The following is a 20972-nucleotide window of genomic DNA, read 5'->3' as shown; positions in this document are numbered from 1 at the left end:
TGCGACGGTGCAACATCGAGTTGTCAGCCCATAACCGATCCCTTTTTGAAATAGATTCGCGCAAACGACGCATAACACTAAAACACTCCGTACTTTGTTTACGGAATATGGAGTACACCACACCTCGATAATTGGAGAAAACTTTCAACATCACCTTGATTTTGACTTACTTTGATGTTGTTTTGGCTTCGGCTCACATTTTCCACGATATTCGGCCGATTGATCATCTGTTATAGGGTCGTAAGCATAGATCCAATACTCATTGACAGTAATAATACGTTTAGTGACATCCTTGTAGTCGGAAAGATTTGTTTCACAGATGTTAAGGCGACGCTGTTTTTCGAAAAAATGTAGTGGTTTTGGAATCTACCGTGCTTTCACTTTTCTTAAACCCAAACGATCTTTCAAAATGGTTTTCAGTGATCTTTCCTACATTTCATCGATGCCAGTAAGATTTCTGACTGTAAATCGTCGATTCTTAAACACCATTTTTTTTTATTGACGTGTTGATCATCTGTTGATGTTGATGGCTGTTCTGGACGTAGTTCGTTCTCGACCCTCTTTGAATAATTTGTACCAAACAAAAGCACTTGCTCCCGACAAACAATTATCACTGAATGACTTTTCCAACGTTCTGAATGTTTCGGCACCAGAAATTTGATTCCGCACACAAACTGCAATGGAACTTCTTTATGGAATAATTTGGCTCATCAGAAAAATCGCCGAATGCACTTTATGTACTTCAGAAGGACAAGAGACAGATGTAAAATAAACACTAATTAATATTTTGATGTGACATTTGTCACTGACAGTCATATCAACCTAGAAAAACAATATTTCGATGAATGGGTTTTCGCCAGAAATTCAATTAAAAAAGTCTTACTATCTTTTGCTCACAATAGTAAGTCTGACGAAGGAATATAAAAATTCTTCCCATAACCAGTCAATCAAATAGGGAAAAATATTTATCTTTGGGAATACTGAATAATTAACGGTATTTTTCTGTATCGACTTGAGCAAAAGCTCCACCGAAGCTTAATTAAATAGTGGGAAAATGAAATGAGTTAATATTTGAGAACAGTAAACCATCGATGGCTTCGGATTAACAAGCTTAATACATATGTATAATATATTGTATATGCGGTAAATATTTGGTGTTTAGAAAAGAACCACTAAGAGTTGAACTAGTCAAAAAAGTTTCGTTTACAAGGAAATTTTTCAAATGGCAAATAAACTAGTCCGAAATAAACTAGCTACATACGATTGTATATATGTAGGTGGTATGGTTAGCTAGAAGAATAATTTCAACCAGGAACGCCGTTCTTCCATTACGCGTTAACTCAAAGTAACATTACAAGAAAGTAATAATTATAACTTAACGATTTAAAGAGTCATGCTAAAACACAATTGAATTGTATATCGAAGCTGGCTTTGGTTCTAAATAAGGCACTGGAGTGCACGAACTTGAAAGAGGCGAAAAATGTTGAAACAAGTAAAAACGTTCAACCGAAGGCATTAAACTATAACACGCTTCACTAGGACTTTATTTTGTTCTGTCAATTTGTATGGCAGCTATATCCCATAGTTGTCCGATATAGTCGGTTCCAACAAATGAAGCTATGCTCATTGGAGAGAAATGGAGGTGTGCAAATCTGCACATAGAAACAGTGGGGCAGACAGATAGACAGACGAACATGGCTCTATCGATTTACGTCTTTATATAAAGGGTGATCCAATTCGAGGTTCTCTACCTTTTTAAAGAAAATATACAGAAACTTCAAATTTATTGTCGAATGTTTGTTATTATTCGAAAGAACATTCTTTGGCATTTAATTTTTTTTTTAAGATTATCTCTTTCAAATGTTGGCCGCGGCTACGTCTCAGATTGACCATCCATTGAGTCCAATTTATGATGACTCTTTCGAGCATTTCAGCTGGTAACTGGTAAATGGCACGCGTGATGTTTTGATCGAAGGCCTGAATCGATGCAGAATGGTCCCACAGACTTTAGACTTTATATAGTATATCCCAACAAGCAAAAGTCTAGAGCTGTGATATCAGAAGATCTTTATTATTATTATATTTAAATATATCGTATTTAGATTATAAATGTTAGTTGATATTATTGGAAATCTCCGCAAAAGAAAGTTGTAAAGACTATTGAAGATTTTCTCGTTTTTCATAAATTAAAATATTTTTGACTTGGAAAAACATTGGTAGCATTTATTTTTTTGGATTTCAAAATGTTAAAGGCAGCTCATATCCACAAAGGATATTATTTTCTAAGTTCTTGCAATCTTATAACTTGTTCAACATAACATTGCAATAATGTATACAAAAATATATATATATATATAGTATATATATAGACGAGCGCTTGTGGCTTTCGCGAAAGATGAAAAATTCACTCGAGTGAGTTAATCTAATGATGTGGAAAATTTAAAAAATATCGATACCAATTTTCATATGAGCTGATATGCAGACATATGTACGCCTGTGCATATGTATTGGAGTGTCTGTTGTTAGCGATTTGCGGATGGAAGGACGGCGTGGCAGCGCTTGAAGTGGATGCAAATAGTTATATGGCGATATTAAAACGCTTGAATGCCAAGGTGGCTTGGTGGCTTGTTATGTGTGGGTGTGAGTGTACGCTTTCAGCGAATTGAGATATCAAAGTTTAGCAAATCAGTCAACTATAGCTACATAAATCGCTCCGAAACAGTGTCTTATTTGGTACAACTTTTTATAGTAAAAGATTTTTACATGGAATTAAGAAAAAAAAACTAATTGACACACTTTTCAAAGCTCAAAGCGTCTTTAATTTGCCGTAATTTTGAAGTCATCTCTTCAGACAACAACATCTGCCGAATTCTGAAGTCTCATCTCAGACTTTATAAGTCCTCCTTAGAGTACACAGTAAAGCAAATTGCTCGACTGGAACAAAATGCTGAAAGTTGGAGTTGCATTCCGAGTCCTTTTAGGTTGAGGGGGTAGCCGATGAAGCGGGCATAAGTAGTAGCTAAGCGTGAGTAAATGAATTTTAGTTTCTACACCATAGATGCCCAAAACTTCGGTAACAAAATTATGTTTACAAATTGATGATTCTGGCAAAACGCTGTGAATGCCGCCTAAGTGTTGACTAAATTTGAGTTTTGAAAATTTACTTCATTTGATTCCATTTGTTTGAGACGGTTACAATTTTAAATATTAATTTTATTACAAACGAGTTTAATTTTGACTGTAAATATATTTATAACCATGCGTTAACACAAACTGGCAACACTTTCACAGAGCGAAAACTTTTGTACGCCATTTTTGAGATAAATGCATTTGAGGTTAGTGCTCTAATTGGTGCCACTATGCAACTAATAGGAGGAAAATGAGGACATAAATTATTTATTTATCCGCTTTAAGTTTGTGTTTCGTGAGTACTGGCATACGTGTATGTGCATATATGTGTGAGAGGAAAGAAAATATCATAAAAAGAGACAAAAGCTTAAATCAAGCGACATTTTCCAGAAATCTTGTAACATTTATCAAAAGTGTTTGATTCTTATAATGATTGAATCTCAATGAGCATCTTAGAAAGCAATAACGAGATATGAGTTCGCAAGGACTAATTGAAACTTCTGTGTTTATATCTATGCTGCCAAGGATTTTGGCACTTTTAGTCAAGCGAATTTCAGTAAGGCTTAAGAAACTTCATGAGAAACATCACGCAAAGCGGAATGGCACATTTACACTTTAATGAAAAGTAAACGAAACCCAACTACAACAACAGCAAGGAAACAAACGCGTTCAAAACTTTGCCAAAATTTGCGAATGCAAACGGAAACAGCAGCTCTTGCGAAGCAGCTAGCCTGCAGGCAGCCAACCAACTGCAAGTGGGCAAATATTTATTTCTGTCAGTGCTAGTCTCCTCGCAGCTCCAAGAGTAGCCGTTGAAATTCTGCGTGCAAAATTTAATTTCGTTCAAACAAAAATAAAGTCACTCTTATCCTGCCGTTGACCTCTGGGAACCGCTTAAAGTTGGTGCAATGCTACTTTCGCCGCGAGCGCGCAGAGCCACAGAGCAGAAGTGCACTGAGGAGTTTGTAATCGAGCGCGGAAGTTTTAACCAATTTTAACACACACACACACTTCGCTACACTATCTAACTGATTGGAAAGGTGATTGATGCATCCAACGGTGGTTAAGTGATTCACGACAAAGCAGTTGCTTAACAACAAAACAAACGAAGAGACCACCAAAAGAAAAAGAAGGACACCTAATCGAACAATGACAAAGGATTGTGCTGTATTACAAATGCGTGAAAATTAGACAAGGCAAATGTTTCTATGTGGTTTAAATTTATTAAATTTTGGAAAGAGTCCTCACTTGTAAATCCGATCCAAAATTTTTTCGTAATTGAAGTCCAACACGTCAACTGCTAATTCAAATATGCCTAACTGTACTTAAACACCACCTATTTGTGCATCGCCTTAGAATGGCGCATTGTGCTATTGCAATATTTACTTATCTGAATTGTGCGCCGTGGCGTATGAGTTACTAAAGTAAACAGCAAACCTCTTCAAGCATGCAGAAGCCCAGGAAGCACTTAGCATAAATATTTAAAAGCTATTGGACAATTTATGGATTGCAGTCTTTGGTCGTAGTGACAAATGCCGCTAGCTCAAATGCTGGCATATAAACAAGTCTTTCTAAATAATTGAATTATTAGAAGCGGAAGTTCACAAAATCTTCAATGCAAACGCCGCAGCTAAAATTTAAAAATTAAATTCGTATTTTATACACATATATGTATTATATATACATGTATATTTTATTTTTAAACGCCATTTCAATAGCAAATTTCAGTGTGATCTGTCAAATGCTTCTGTGAAACAAAACCAAGGAAAGTGCGGCAAAGTTACTTTTGCAAAACAAATGGGTCTTCCATAGTCTTAAACTCAGCTTGCAAACAGCTCCGCTATTCCGCTTGCATGTGTTTGTGCGCATTTTGAAATTTTTGACTTGGTTGAGCACGTAGGCATATTTGTGAGCCGGTTGCAAGTGGCGCAACAGTGAAGCTATTTGTTTTAGAGCTTCGCAAAATTTAAATTAAACAAATAACGCAAAAAATGGGGGTTTCTTTGTTATAACCATGAACTTGAATACGCGAAAAGGTAGCACAAAATGCTTTCGATAGCCAACAATAGAAATATTGATCATCGATAACAGTGTTAAAGTGGTAGCGTCTCATAGCTGGAGAATCTGGTTATACAAGGCCACTAATTACATACTAAACCTTTCCGAAAGTGGTTTGTTCGCCTACATTTAGCACATGACAAATACTCTCCCCTCTTTACAGTTTGTATCTTCCAAAGAGGACGTCGCGAAGTCGCGTTTTTCTTCTTGTTGCTGTTTGAATGCGAATCAACTTTGTCGCAACGCTTCTGCTTTATTTCCGCTTTGGCATAACAAAAGTCTGTGTTACGCGTTTGTTGTTGCTGCAGAAGTTGCAAACTGCCTCTTCGTGTTCATTGACGGTGCGTAATGCGAATCTCTTCGTGAAAACAACAGTTACGTTCAGCATTGTCGACATTTGCTGTCTGGTTTCTTTGCAGCGACTTTGAGTTGTTGCTGTTTGTTGTTGCTCTACGCTGTTTCGCAGTAGGAAGTAAATTGTTTTGTCGTGCAGCTGAGGCTGTATTTTTCTTCTCAGCGCAAGCATAAAAGTTGTTGTTGTTATGAATGTGCATTTGATTGTCATTTTTATTAATATCTTAGTTGTTCGTCTGCCTCCATCTTTCTCCATACAAGCTCTTTATGCTTTAGTTTTGCTCTAAACAGAGCTAATTTGAAGGAAGAAGAGCTAATTTGTAGCTCTACATTTACTACTTTTCTCTCAACTTGTGGGCGGCATATTATTCAACGGAGTTTCCTCTCCTTTCGTACATTAAACGCGAACACTTCTCATATCTTTCAGTATTACTTTGCCGACATTAGCACAAAATGTATGAGTATAACTGTAACGGTGACCGCTAAGCGCGACTTTAGAAAAGCCTTCTCTTACTTACTCATCTGCATGTAATTCTGTCAGGTTCGTGCTAACAGCAGAGAATGTTAATAAATAAAGAAGGCGCAAATGTTAATGCGTTTCGCGAGCGAATTGTCCAGATTTTCTCTGAGATAAATTTTATTGGTTATTCGTGATCATTTCGCCACATTTTCAACTAATATCGTGCCGCAACAACCGCATTCGCCTGATTTACCTTCATGTAACTTCTGGCTGTTCACATGACCACTCCGAGAACAAAAGCTGAACCAAAGAAGGCTCTGATGGCCATCACGACGAACGATTTTTCCAAGTGCTGTGATGACTGGAAAATTCGTTGGCATAAGTGTATTGCAGCGGGAGGGGATTACTTTGAAGGAGATGATATGGACAAAATTCACCTTTTAATTAGATCACTAGTACAGACAAAAAAGCACCCGGAAATTGTAAATAAATTCCCCTTGTAAATGATATTTCAAAAGAATTTATTTTGCAAATAAATATAAATAAAAATATCGAATAAAGATTTTGTTTCAAATTTTGTATTTCGCTTGCGACATCGGTGCGAATTTTGTAAAAGGCTTACGGTGGTTAAGTTTTATCAAAAACACAAGTCTACGAGTGGTACAAAGCCTTCAAAGGCGGTCAAGAGGTCGTTGAAGACATGCCTCGTTCTGGTCGACCTCGCCAACCGACGAAAATATTAGGTTGTCAAAAAAGTCTTGCGGTCTTTTCGCTAGTTGTCGCTAGTTTTATTCGTCGCATCGGGTCATGCTATGCCTTTTTGGAAAGCTCATTTCACGCGCTAACACGTGTTTGATTGATTGTCGATATAGCGTCGCAAACATGGAGCAAAATAAAGAGAAAATACGGCATATTTTACAGTACTACTACGATAAAGGCAAAAATGCATCTCAAGCCGCCAATAAAATATGTGCAGTTTATGGACCCGATACAGTTTCCATTTCCACCGCACAACGATGGTTTCAACGTTTTCGTTCTGGTGTAGAGGTGGTCGAAGATGCGCCACGCTCCGGAAGGCCTGTCATCGAAAATTGCGATAAAATCGCTGAATTGGTCGAAAGAGACCGGCATAGTAGGAGTCGTAGCATCGGTCAAGAGCTGGGCATGAGTCATCAAACATTCATTTCAATTTCAATAAAATAAAAAAAATCAATAAAAATACCGCAAGACTTTTTTGACAACCCATTATATGAAAAAATGAAGGATTGCGCTTGATAATCGTCAGATAGGTGTTAGAGAGATGACAATTTATTAATATTTTCGAATTCAAATTCTATAATATTCATTAACATGCTCTGTTCTGACTATTCTGTTCCCAGTAATTCCCTAACTTTCCATTTTAAAATTCTGTCGGTAAAGCAGTCAAGTGTACTACCACTACTGGCCAGCAGGTGCTTAATAGAAAAACTGCATTGCCCTGAATTATAGCTGACAGCGTTAACATTCTCTGATTCTTTGCTACCAACAACAGAAAAGAACACCTACATTCTCTGCCAACAAAATAATTATATTCTGAAAAACTATTTTTCGTTAAAATTTATTGTTTCTCATTTCCAGTAGATGGCACCTAACTGACATTTTCTTACACCTGAACACGTAGCAACGTACAAATCGTTTAACTTTATTGCGAAAATTCACGTTCTGTAAAGAACGCAAGCTTCGCTGAACTTATGGTCCAGAAAATCGGCGTACTTATCATACTATTCACAATACCATCACCCATCTGGAAACCCAGCATTCATTGTTGGATAATATTCGACCGAATATGCAACGTCCAGCACACAGTGAAGAAAATATAGCAGCCGTAGCAGACCGTAGAGACTAGTTTCGGTGCTTTTCGTAGCAACTCGGACTGACGTATGGAACAACATGGGATATTTTACGTCGAGAACTTAAATTGACAGCATACAAAATACTGTTTGTGCAAGAACCGAAGTCGCTTGACCTTAGCAATCGGCATCGCTTCGCTCTTTGAACTCTTGAAAAGCTGAAATGTTCCAAGAAGATCCGACGTTTTCGAGCCGAATTTTGTTCATCCCATTTCTGGCTCAATAGATATGTAAACAAACAAAATTGGCGGATTTGGAACGAAGAGCAATCTGGTGTGAGCTTCCATTTCATTCACAAAAAAAACAACAGTGGAACGTAACCGTCAATGGCCGACTCGTGATCTTGGCAACATTTGGTTTCAACAAGACGGCGCCATTTCACATACATCGCATCAATCAATGGATTTATTGAGAGAATACTTCGGTTAGTAGATCATTTCACGTTTTGGGCCGGTCGATTGGCTCCCAAGATCGTCTAATATCACACCGTTAGAATTTTTCCTGTTGGGATATGTAAAGTATATAGTATATGCGGACAATCCCGCTTCGACTCAGGCCTTGGAGTAAAACATCACGAATGTCAATTGCCAGTTACAAGTCGAAATGCTCGAACTACTCATCGAAAATTGGACTCAATGGATGGACCATCTGAAACGTAGCCGCGGCCAAGTTTTTCAAGAGATAATCTTCAAAAAACAAATACCAAAGATTGTTCTTTCGAACGATAATAAACATTCCCCATGAAATTTGAATTTTCTGTGTTTTTTCTTTAAAAAAAATGGGGAACCTCGAAATAGATCACGCTTTAGAAGTTACTTCAGTTTTGTCCTCATATTTTTTGAAGGCACTTCACAAAAGAACACGTGCTTCGTCAGGAATGAATAGGGAGGAAGGTTATGTGCATATTTGCTTTGGAAGTTTGACAGCTCGACTGGACTGGCTGCTCTTGATGTGAAGAGATTCCCGAGTATGTTAGAAACGCAGATTTTTTAGTAGATGAAAATTTTAGTAGAAACAAAATCTCCACAAATTTTTCAAAAAGATTGTTAAATTGAAAATACTTACTTTTTTGATTTATAAATGAAGCGCAATCAACTGTTTTAGATTTTAAATATTGTATAATTTATTTTACACATTTAATATAATTTGTTACTTCAATTTAATGTTTTAATCATTTTGTGCTAGTTAATATTTAAATAGTACATTACACAAGTATCAATAATCGTTACACTAGTTATGATTACTTGGCATTTTGATTGTGGTTATCGAGTTCTCACTTTGCTTTGTCTCTTTTGCTGCGTTGCCACACATTCCGTTTATTATCATTTAAACTTGTATTTTTCTTAATAAATTCAAATAATTTGTTGACTTTGATTTCAGACTAATTGTAATTTTTGTAATTTTGCGTATGACTACTTTTATATAACAGTATGAGGGTATTGATTGGAATTGCATGATTCCCGTTCTAAATGATAAAAAACCTTTCGATTGTTGCTATGCTCAGTACAAATTTGTCACCTCTGTTACATATTAATTTATTATACTAAATTCGTACAATTCGATGTGATTAACTCGTGAAACAGAATAACGGTTGCATTTCGTGTCTGCATGCGCTGAGGCCATTGAAATGATTTGGCTTTTGAGTTCAGCTTTGAAACGCTTTTGCTTTTGCTTTTGCTTTCTCTCTTAATATATTTGTCGGTTTTTGTTTGCAGTTGTTTTTATTTTTGTTTTTGTATTGTATTTCGGGTTAGTTAGTTGTGGGTGTTTGCAAAGTATTGGTTGAAAGTATAGCAGTATTTTTGGCACACGCTGTAACCCGCGCTCGGACTGTAGCTGAGTTCGTTCTATTGTTTACGTCTAAACATTAAGAGTTTCGGAAATAAATATATTTACATTCATATGTTATATCAGACAATATTGTTGTAATTACATATATGTATATATATACCTACGAGTAACTGTATTTAGCTGAATTTCGAAAGATACTTCACTACTTAGTTTATGTTTAATTGATAATAGTTTTCTCATAATTCTCGGCGTCACTTATTCATTTATTTGTTGTTGTTATTTGATTACGATTTGGTTCGTTGGCTTGAGCACCGCGCGTGTAAGAACGCAAGTAACTCTAGAAGTATAACCGCCGTATGCTAGACTGTGCTAATTGCAAGCTAACTGAGTTTTGTGAGCAAATTTAGTGTTGCCTACTTTTGGGCGTTCATGCGAATTTGGCCCAGTTCAGACGGAGCAGTTCGAACAGTTGCTTGCCTTTCCTCATTTTGCTCGCTTTCCTCATCTTCTTATTTGTTGTCGCGCATTTTTGATTTCATTTACTCATTTTTCGCGCATAAATTTTGCACGATTTTGATTATTTAGTATTTTGGTTAATATTTGAATCTCTTTTTTTATGCTAAAAAATACAGATTTTTTTACAAAACTACAGACTTTATTCGCATAATTTTGGATACCTTGTATTTCGTTATTTATGCTTTACTAGCTAGAGTCTATGCTTACAATTATGCTTATGATTTATTTAAATTTTTAAATTTGTATTTTGTTTCATAAATTTTGAATTTGGCACATGGTTTCCGAAATGTTCTTATGACAAAATAAAAATATTCAAGAAATCGTTTATGTACTTCTTATTATTTATTTATTATTATAATTTTTGATTTTTTTTGTATTTTTTTCGGAGAGAACGTTCTCAATTTTTCGTGTATTAAATTGACACAATGCTGCTCTCTTTTATCTCCAGCATTATGCGAGTTTGATTTGCTTTATAAAAATGTAATTTTTTTTTGTTTATGATTTTTTGTTTTGTTTTTCTTTTAAGAATTCCGAAACTTGAGGTTCATCGAATATTGAAGTATAAACATTGCTTGTGTGAATACTGTTATAAATAAATGCAATTCTGTTAATACTTTTTGCTCGTTTTCAGCTTGCGCTCAAAATTTAAAATTCTCTTCCATTAACAATAAGTTATGACTACTTTTTATATTTATCTACAATATTTTGTACATACTGAATGTAAGGTTCCACATTCCATCAATATTTATTATCAAAGCAAATACAATAATAATATACAAGTATATGTAAATGAGGACCCTAGTAGTTCTCCGAATGCCCATAAATCATCATATTGAAACTTGTCTAACGTGTTACGAGTAACGAGTAGTTGTTGTCTGAATTTCGACTGGTAAAAATATGAGTATTGAGTATTACTTGATATACGGTAAATAGTAGTCTGTTAGAGTGAGATAGCGGCAAGTACCGCAATGCATACTGCTCTTCTAAAGTAATATACGCGCATTTAGTTAATCGTATTGTATGTCAATAACTTACTTTTGTAACATCAGTCAGTATAAAAATGATTACAAACAATATGCTCTCCATTAAAATCTCATTACTTAACCTATAATCTATACACAATTACAAATACAAATATAAACAGTTAAGTTTATGACAAACACAAAAGTAAATGCTCACGAGCAGTTGGCTTCGAGAGAGTGGGCAGCATCGAACTGTTTGGCATAGCATGCGTGCTCTAGCGCCGTCTTGCTGGGCAGCCAGCTTTAAACAACCTTATGATTCCGAAATCTTGAGGCCAACTCCTCGCTACTTTAAAAAATTATACCAATATGAATTCGCATACATATATACAATTAACGTGGTTTCCAACTAGTAATGTTTATTTACACTTTATTTTCTAATTTCGTTCCATTTGATCGGCTTTGGTATGCTCCTTAATCCTAAACAGTGATGCTGACTTACCTCTGACTTTATCGGACACACAAGCAGGTATTTATATAAAACCTCGCACTTACAACCTCAAGTTGACTCAAGTTCTTACTGACTAACATATTAACCAACACATACAAAGAGTAACTAAACGCTGGGTAGGTGGTGGGGAGGGCGTTTGGTTTGAGACTTTGGTTAAGCATTCAGGGGGATGTGGGAATGATTTTTACATGCGGCATCATCAAAACATGGGTAAAATGTTTGCGTGCGTGTATGTGTGTGTTCGTGTGTATATATTATTTTAAGTCTTGTAGAAATTTTGATTGATTGTCCGAAAGTTTAAATTCATCTGTATTCCTTTGTGGGCGTGTGCAGAGTTGAGTTTCCAGCGAGAAAAAGAGAGGGGGTGACAATTTCGTGGGAGACAAAGGTTCTTACAAATGGGGTACTCTTAACGCGTGGGAAGTTCGTTAGGGATGATATATCTATGCATTTATGTAAAACAACAACATCAACATTCTCATTCACTACTGGTATTTATACCTCGTTCGGGACCCCTCCGGTCAGTTGAAAGTGCCCGGCTAGAGGTATTCACCAAACACCGATATTTGACACACATTTCCAGTAAATTAATCAATTTACCGTTAATGGAGCAGCAAACCCTTTTATGTGTGGCGTGTGACCACTTGGCCACTGTGTGCGCCACAACCTTAAAACTGCTGCAACTTCTAATCTCACACGGATATCGAGTAATCGGACTTCTCGCTCAGCAATTTTTGTTGGGCCGGTGCCGGCGAGTGTTGTTGTCGCGACTGTTGTGGTTGTTGTTGCTGCTGCTGCTGTGCCGGCTGAGCATGTTGTTGGGTCTTTTGCGGCGGTGGCTGCACGCAGCGCGTCTCCTGTTGTTGCTGTTGTTTTTGCTGCAGCTGTGAAGTGGTCGACGACGGTCTCGACCACAACGTCGAGCGCATACCCAATTTCAGTTTCTTCAGTGTGTCCACATCGCACTCCACCTCGGACAGCTCGATGCGCTCGGTCTCGACGGGCAGCTGGTGGAATCCGCTGCTGGGCATTACGGTGCATTCAGCCTGCAGCTGCAACGGATGCAGGGTGCGTACACCTCCAGCTCTGCTTAGTTGTTGTTGTTGTTGTTGTTGTGGTTGTTGCAATTATTATCATTTAACGTTGTTATTGTTGTTGTTTGTTGTTGGTTGTAGGTTGTTGGTAAGTGCATGTTTTTAAGGTGGAAGATTTGAGGGGAATACATATTACGTTCGGTCTCATGCAGCAAGCAAAGTTACATATGCGTATAAGTTTGTTTATAAGTGTGTATATTTGTGTGTGTGTGAGTATGTCAATGTAAGGGCTCAGTTGTGTCTCTGCAGTGAAGCCTTAACTAGGCTCGTGAAGTCTGAAGCTAATGTTTCCGGACTGAAAATGTACTAACCCGAAGAAAAGACAGACAGAAAATTTACTAGTGCGAAGAGAAGCCAAAGGACGCCCAGTAAGAAAAATTTAATTAATTATTTTTAATTATAAGATTAATTAATTACTGTTCTAATTAATTCTTTTCTATTTGAGTCAAAGTCATTATTAAAATTTTGCAGGCTTCTTAGCCAAAAATCTACTTTACTGGCTTATTTTGATAACTATTTACTCAATATTCTAAAGGATAACATTCTTCAAGCATTTATTTATATTAAAGAACTCAAGGCGTCAATACAAATTTAATGTACCCTTTGGCTGCCTAAATTGACTCGTAGTCCAAATTAGTAACATGTGCAATACTTGAGCTAGTTCACTTCACTGCTGGGTCGTACTGATTTCCATACACAAGTGGTTTAAGGCTCTCGCGCAGAGCTCCCTTAATAGGCTTCTAATGCTAATGGCTGTCTTTGAATATGTCTAAAAGTTGTTGTTTGTTTTTCCCATATTTTGTATTTTCAAATTTATTTATAATTTTCGCAACGCCTAAAATCTCGCAATGTTTTGAAATTTCAGAAACATTTATTTCCCAGAAGAAAGGTCCAGCAACACATACGCTTGCAGTAAAGAATCCACAAATAGTAAGGATTTCATAAACTTGTGATAATAGTATCGATTTATAGAGGGTAAATTTGAAATCTATCGAAACTGGGAGAGTTTGCTGCAAACCTTGAAACTTTCAAGTGTTCTTCAGTACCTTAATTTCGATATTTACAATATGGATACAAAAGTAAGAAATATCAAAGGATTTGGGTAAAATTGAAAGCACACTTTTAGTTCGGTTATTCCAAAGATTGATGTTAGGACTCTCTTTCTTTTCTGACTCGTTTATATTTATGCGCTCTTCTACATATGTATGTAAATCTATTGTTTTCATCTTGAAAGACTCACCGTTATGCCTCAGGATCAATATTAAAGAATATGATTAATTAATCTAAAAAAATCGGGTCGATCTTAATTTGTCACTCCTCTCTCTATATAAGCTATTACAAAGCGCACCCAAGGCATTACATTTCTGCTATTTGAAAACTCGCCCGAGCGCCCCTTTCGGAAAATAGATTTAGATCCAGAATTGTTCTTCTTATATATTTTATACTTTTAGTTGATTAACCCTTCCCAGCATGACATTTAGATTTCGAAATGTTCTTCTTATTTTATATTATATTTTAAACTTTTAGTAGATTATCCCTCCTCCCATGTTTACCCCAATGAATTTCTAGCTACTCTACAGCGTCTTTCAAGCATACAGATGGACAACCGTGCCTTTGATCTAATACAATTCCACTTTTAGTTGCGCGCCTTCTTTGCCCTCCACCATTTCTGGACCCTCCAAGCCCAGCATGCACTAATCTCATGTCTGATCGATGGGGTCCATATAGGTGCAGGATATTTCACTGTCGTAGCCGAGACTGCTCATCAAGCTGCCGCCGTCGAGGTCCAGACTACCGCCATTGGCCGTATCCTATTTGGGCAGCGTGGTTGCCGAAAAGAACTTGGACGAGAGGGGAGCAGTGGAGGGATTGAGTATGGTACCTACACTATCGCCGCTAACACTGGCATTCGCCACCGATGCGGGCACCGTTTTGTGCGGTATGGGTCGGAATTGTGATGATGGCATGCAAGTGACGGGGCCGAGCGATGCAATGGGATTGTTACAACTATTGTCTAGTAGGTCGGTCGTTGTATCGGATTGACTGAGTTGAGTTGTGGGATGTGGGGCGCCGATCAAGTTGTGATGTTGTGGGTGATGTGCTAATTTGGGGGTGATCAAGAGGGGTTGCTGTGATAGTTTGTTTTTATTGGAGGTGGCGATGCTACTACTACAACTACTGCTGTTCGTACTGTTAAAACTATTTGTGGTTGCATTGGTGGTGACATTGGTTTTTTGTAGTTGATGTTGATGTTTTTGTAGTTGTTGCTGATGTTGTTGCTGTGTTACAGACGGTGACTTCACCAGCGTGGGTATGTGACACTGTATGGAGTCTTGTGATTTGAATGTGCTTGAGATTGATTTCAGATTACCACCACCACCACCACTACCACTAATACTAACACCACCACCACCACCAGCACTACCGCAAACACCGCGCGGTGATAGTATCTTGGTGGCACCGTTGCCGGATGTGGTGTTCATGTTGTTGTTTTTGCTACTGTTATGATGGCGCGGTGTGGTATTTGTGGAAAACTGATATTGTTGATGATGGTACCTTGAGCGACCGCGACGTGGCAATGACTTTTGTTCGGACATTGGTGAGAGATCTGAGGATGTGCTTGATTGTGCTCCATGGTAGATGATACCTGCGGGGTGGGAGGAAGAGTCACAGTTATACATATTTTCACATTTCACTCACAATTCGCCGCTCACACTCGCTTACTCTTACATTCGAGTGCTTATTATGTGTGTGTAGCTAGATATATACGTGTGTGTGTGTGGGTGACTATATGTATATATGTATATAAGCGCCGCTATGCAGCTGCGTGGACACGTATGTATATGTAAATCTACCGTTCTTCTGGCAAGTGGACACATTAGCATCTACATTCGTTTTCGTTTTCTTTTTCTTGATTTCTTGTTTATTTGCTTTTCGCTGGTATTTGTTTGCGCTTATGAGGACAATGTGTGTAAATGATTGTTGACTGAGATTGACTACTGCTTGGCCGATTGTCAAATGGACTAATTGCTATTTACAAACAAGTTTGTGTATTTTTGAATTTTAGTGTTCATTATTTGGGCAAATCTGGCACTGAAGGTGCATGTATGTGCAGGTGTGCGTGTGTAGTCTATGTCAATTTGCAAGTGTGTGTAAGTAGTTTAAAGAACATAGGTGAGAGCTGCAGTGAGCTCTCTGACGTCCTGCTTCTCTGCGCAATTGTCTACGTAGTTGTACGTGTGTTGGTGTGAGGCCGTTCGCCTGCACTTGCTACTACAGATATGTTTGCGATGTGTTGTGATTTAGAAAATGTTGCATTTTTTTCGAGTCTGTGAAGAGAATGCAGAAAACGAAACGAGACATTTTAACTTATTTCTTTTCACAGCAAGCTAATGAGTTGGGTAAGAATGGATTGAAGTGAGTTTAACTTTCGAAATTACAGTACACAACTTGCTTGGCTTGGCGGAAAAGGTTGAACATTTGGCTTGGAGAGGTACAACTACGAGCTGAAATCAGAGATGGAACTCACTACAAAGAAAACGAACTGCCGTTCGGCTGTGTGATTGCAGTCTAACGGTGTATCAAAGTGTTAAAAACGGGGTTGTTGTAATATGTGCAGGACGTACTGGGTGCTGAACTCGTCAAATACAGTCTAAATGCGCAATTCTGCAATTAAATTATACGCAAAAACATCACAGAGAACTGTGTGCCTTTTCAGAAGCTTGAATGCCGATCTACATTAACTTCAGCTGCTTCGAAATACCGTTCGTACTTTTTAACGAAGTCTAAAGCTAAGCAACAGGCTAAGGCATAGCTACAGGGTTTGTCAGGAAAGTAATAGGACTGATTTTCTTCTGCCACAACTGTACTTCGGAGCGTGCGCGCAATGACTGGATTCGGTAGAAGGCGTTCCTAGCTAACGAACGAGCGGCTGATCAGTTGTCTCCAAGCACCTGGAGAGTCAGGACAAACATTTTCGCGCGACGTGTTTCTGTGAGTGGTGCAAGCCGAAAATGCAGCAGAGCAGAGGTACGCGATTAAATTCTGTGTGAAACTCGGCGAATCTGCGACAGAGACGTTTGATATGATCAAGCAGGCTTACCCAGATGTTGCTTAGCAAGAAGTGGTGTATTTCGGTGGCACCAAGCCTTTTTGAAAGGCCGAGAAGAGGTCGCTGATGAAGACCGGAAGAATGAGCAAATCCATTCCATTTGACATCAGAGGCATTGTCCACCATGGATTTGTTCCTCCTGCACAAAGCGTCAACGACAAGTTTTACGTGGAAGTCCTCAAGAGACTCAAACAAAGGGTCTATCGGATCCGCCAAGACATCGCAGCCGATTGGAAGTTGCACCACGACAAATATCCGGCTCACAGCGCCTTTCTTGTGAACAGCTGCCTAACCACGGCTGGCATCCCGATGCTTCCGCAGCCACCCTACAGCCAAGATGTCGCCCTCCCGGACTTCCTTGCCTGAAAAGGCCGATGAAAGTCAAGCATTTTGAGACGAAAGAGAGGATCCAAGAAGCATACACCTCGGCTATCAAGGCTATTTCAGAGAATGCCTATTTTGAAGGTTTTTAAAGAACTGTAACGATTGATTCAATAATTTTTTTTAAATCGACTCAGTCCTATTACTTTCCGGAAAAACCGTGTAGTATGACGTCGTCAAAAGCAACTGAATTTTCCGAGTTCACAGACCTTAAGACACACAGCCTGTAATGTTTTTGCACACAACTGATAATGAATGTTCTGACAATCAGCAAAGTTTTGACGGTATTCATTTCAGTTTGCACTCATCTTTCGCAATACGAGTTCATAACTGTTCTCTCAACGCAGTCGTAAATCAACTGAAATATGTATAAATCTTGTGTGAAACACATGCATACAAATTGTGTGTGCCAGCGGGTGTGTATGAAGCGCTAAACAAGAAAAACAACAACATATTGCGCAACTTACTGTGCTTGATTTTTCCCTCGTGCTGATTGGAAGACTCTGTGCGGCTTGAGGTCAATTGATCCTGATCCGATTCGGACTCTTCGCTCTCCGGCTCCGTTTTGCGCGAGTGGCGTCGCCGGTTCTTCGAGGACTAAACGCAAAGCAGCGCAGCGTGCGAAGCCGCATGAAATGAAAAAGGGGAAAATGCAGAAGTCAATTAAATTGCGGCCGACGTTGGTACTTGGCGTGAGATTGAAGCGAGCCAGGAGGAGGATTTGCATTTACTCAAAAACAAGAACTCAAAATACTCTAAAAATACAGTTACCGTCAACACTATAATATCATTTGAATTCATTTAACTAAAAGCGGTGCACAAAGGAGTTCTTCGCAAACGTGATTCTTCTGACTTCTAAATAGCTTTTCTTCCATTTTCTAAAAACTGCACCAATATTTACAACAACGAAAATATTAATAAATCATCAATGAAAATAAAAGGAAATCGAAATGTTCGTTGAAAAAAACTCTAAAAATAATTACAAAATGAAGATAGCGCTGCAAACGGTGCAGTCAAGCTATTTTTAACTACTTCACGACATCCTCGAATAGTAGTGGGCATATACACAGAGTCACGGCTACTTCAAATTAATCAAATAAAATAAAAAAATTCAAAAAACGCTTGAGAATTATCTAAAAACTAAATCAAAAGCGAAGCGGACTCTGATTATATGAGCGGCCTGTGCTTTCCTTTCTGGCACCTTTTAAAGAGCTAGCGAAATTCAAGCGTTCAACTTATGTTTAAAGAAAAAAGTCTGAGACAAACAAATAAGAAAATAAACGCACGATATTATGAAATGGCGAGGTCTGATAATGATTATAGTTTGTCTTTGATGGACGTTGACTGTGGTTGTAATGATAGTTGAGGTGATGGTGGTGGTTTTGGTGTTGGGTTGGTTTTAGTACCGCTGCGGGTGGTGGTGACGAGCAGCCCTCGGTCAGAGCACGCTCATGGTACATGAAGGAATGCAAAAGCGTATTAGCCGGGCCGGCGTGATGTGGCTGTGACATGTTTCCCGTCTCGGATAATTGAAACGTGGCATACGGTGAAATATCCTCGGATGTCTCTGCGGGTAGAAGGGGCAGAAAGAGAAAGCAAAGTCAATGGCGTGTTTACATAGCGAAAAGCATGTGTGTACGAACTACACACACAGACATATCAGACATATAACAAACAACAAACGGTACTAATTAGTAAATAATTGAAATGGAAATGGAGATGGAGACGCAGTCGGCTTTGACATTGCGTTTCTCGCATGACTTCGCCACAGGGAGGCTGTGATTGCCAGTTGGTAGGCGCTGAGATTTATTTAATTTGCCTTAATGGCGAGCAATGTCATTGGACTTCAGCATACGAAGTTTGTAGGTCTACCTAAATATATATATATATGCAGGTGGATGCATCTATATATATATATATATATATATATATATATGTAAATATATATACATGTTATGGATTGAACAAGACCTTTAGAGAAATGCAATGTCTAATGCGCCGGTTTGTTTGAGAGAAGCTTGAATAATTTTTTGAGATCTTCTCTAAACATTTTCAGCGAACTTATCGATTATTTTACAGCAATGGATTCAGTCTTTATAATGGGTAGTCGAAAAAGTCTTTTCGTATTTCTAATCACACATCAATTTATTTTTATTTATAATAAACTTTGATGAACCAAATATGTACCATTTTGGTCCACCACTTTTTGCTTTTTTCCGCTAGAGACATTATTCCATTAATGTAAAACTTTTCTGGTTTCTCGGCGAAAAACTGGGTTAAGTAATTTTCACAGGCTTCTCTTGAAGCCAACTTTAATCCATTAAAGGAGTTCTGCATTGACCGAAACAAATGAAAGTCCGATCGTACAAGGTCAGGGCTATATGGTGGATGTATCGAAACTTTCCAGCTCTGGCTGTTTTTATCGATTGCTTGCTTTATTCTCATCAGTTGTTGACATTGAAATGTAGAATCAATCGTTCGACCAGGCTAGAGCAGCTCATAGTGAATTATTCCTTTCCAAACCCTCCAAACACTCAGCATAATCTTTCGAGGTGCCACTTCGGAGGTTGACTTTTCGTCTCTTGATACCTTTCGCTTCAGAAATGGTTCGATTTCATTCCGTTACAGCAAAGAATCGCACATGTTAATTCGGTCCATTGAATTTTTCACAGACAATTCATGTGGTACCCAAACATCGAGCTTCTTTTTGTAACCAGCGTTTTTTAAATTTAAAATCGTTTCATGATGATAGCACTGGAGGTACAGCAAGGACATCTATTGACAAAATACGAAAAGACTTTTTCGACTCCCCAATATCTTTATGAAACCACAATTTCAAATGTAGCCAAGAGCGCGGCAAGATATTACCGCTGAATAAATCGTGCCTCTGAACAGTGAACTGGTAAAGCAAATCTTATGCAATGACGACTTATTTTCCATTTCCTTTTCAACGTTCCCGAAGCCTTCCCATTGTAAAAATACAAAAATACAGCAACAATTGCTGAAACTCACCTGGTATTTTGTCGTTATTCTGCATGGACACTTTATGAATGGTGGCATAATAGCGTTCCCGTTGCGCAGCCTCTGAGTTCTGCCGATTTTCCAGTGATTCCTTTTGTATGCGGTTACCTTGCTCTAAAGCGAATACAATAAGAAAAAGAAAAAAACAATGTATGTAAATCAGTTATGGGTGTATATGAGATGGGGAAGTGATTCGCAAGCGCGGCATGCTTCAAAACAAAGCAAAGCTCAACAACACAGTGGCAGCCAAAGTAGGCGCACCGTGTTGTTTACAACACAGCAGTCAGCGTCATGGCAATTAAAATTCAATTTGTTGTAACAATGTGAAATTTATTTTCTCGGCGTGCACGAAGTATATGGTAGAGCCTATGTGCAGCGCTGCTAAATCGAATATACGCGGTTCCATATCATTGGGTGTGCAGCCTGACCACTCGTTTTTGCATGTCCGCGTATGTTTGCTAGTCGCTGCTGACTGCACACCCGTTCAACCAGTCGCCTTTTACGTCGTGCCTTCTACGCTCTCGCAGCACTAAACAAACGGACAAGAGCTCTAGCGTACTCCTGCGATAGTTCATTCACACCTCGGCCGCTTTGTTTGTCCACTCGTTTGTAGGTTTTCTGGCAGTATTGTGTTTGCTTTGTTAGGCTTTGATTTGTTTTGTTTTGCCGGTGGCAATGAATGACCCACTCAGGCA

At 38.3% G+C, this 20972-nt stretch overlaps 1 protein-coding gene across 6 annotated transcripts in view; it reads right to left on the bottom strand.

Moving 5' to 3' along the window:
* Positions 1-8988: 8988 nt before the first annotated feature.
* The window catches only part of LOC126763484 (cell adhesion molecule Dscam2), a 123709-nt gene continuing 111725 nt past the window's right edge, over positions 8989-20972 (bottom strand). For 2 of the 6 annotated variants that reach the window (XM_050481024.1, XM_050481027.1), the window contains exons 18-22: positions 20269-20391; positions 18663-18823; positions 17724-17853; positions 15321-15411; positions 8989-12756 (exon numbers count right to left, since the gene is read on the bottom strand). In XM_050481024.1, coding sequence (XP_050336981.1) covers positions 12363-12756; positions 15321-15411; positions 17724-17853; positions 18663-18823; positions 20269-20391 — 899 coding nt within the window. In that variant the 3' untranslated portion in view covers positions 8989-12362. Of the gene's footprint in view, positions 12757-13823; positions 15412-15658; positions 16094-17723; positions 17854-18662; positions 18824-20268; positions 20392-20972 lie in introns of those variants that run through there. The other 4 variants (XM_050481026.1, XM_050481028.1, XM_050481025.1 and 1 more) reach the window with 3 other exon arrangements.

This window comes from Bactrocera neohumeralis, chromosome 6 (genome assembly GCF_024586455.1).
Source record: "Bactrocera neohumeralis isolate Rockhampton chromosome 6, APGP_CSIRO_Bneo_wtdbg2-racon-allhic-juicebox.fasta_v2, whole genome shotgun sequence".
Taxonomy (NCBI): domain Eukaryota; kingdom Metazoa; phylum Arthropoda; class Insecta; order Diptera; family Tephritidae; genus Bactrocera; species Bactrocera neohumeralis.
Note: the sequence above shows the minus strand (reverse complement) of the source record. Positions and strands in the feature narration are given on the sequence as shown.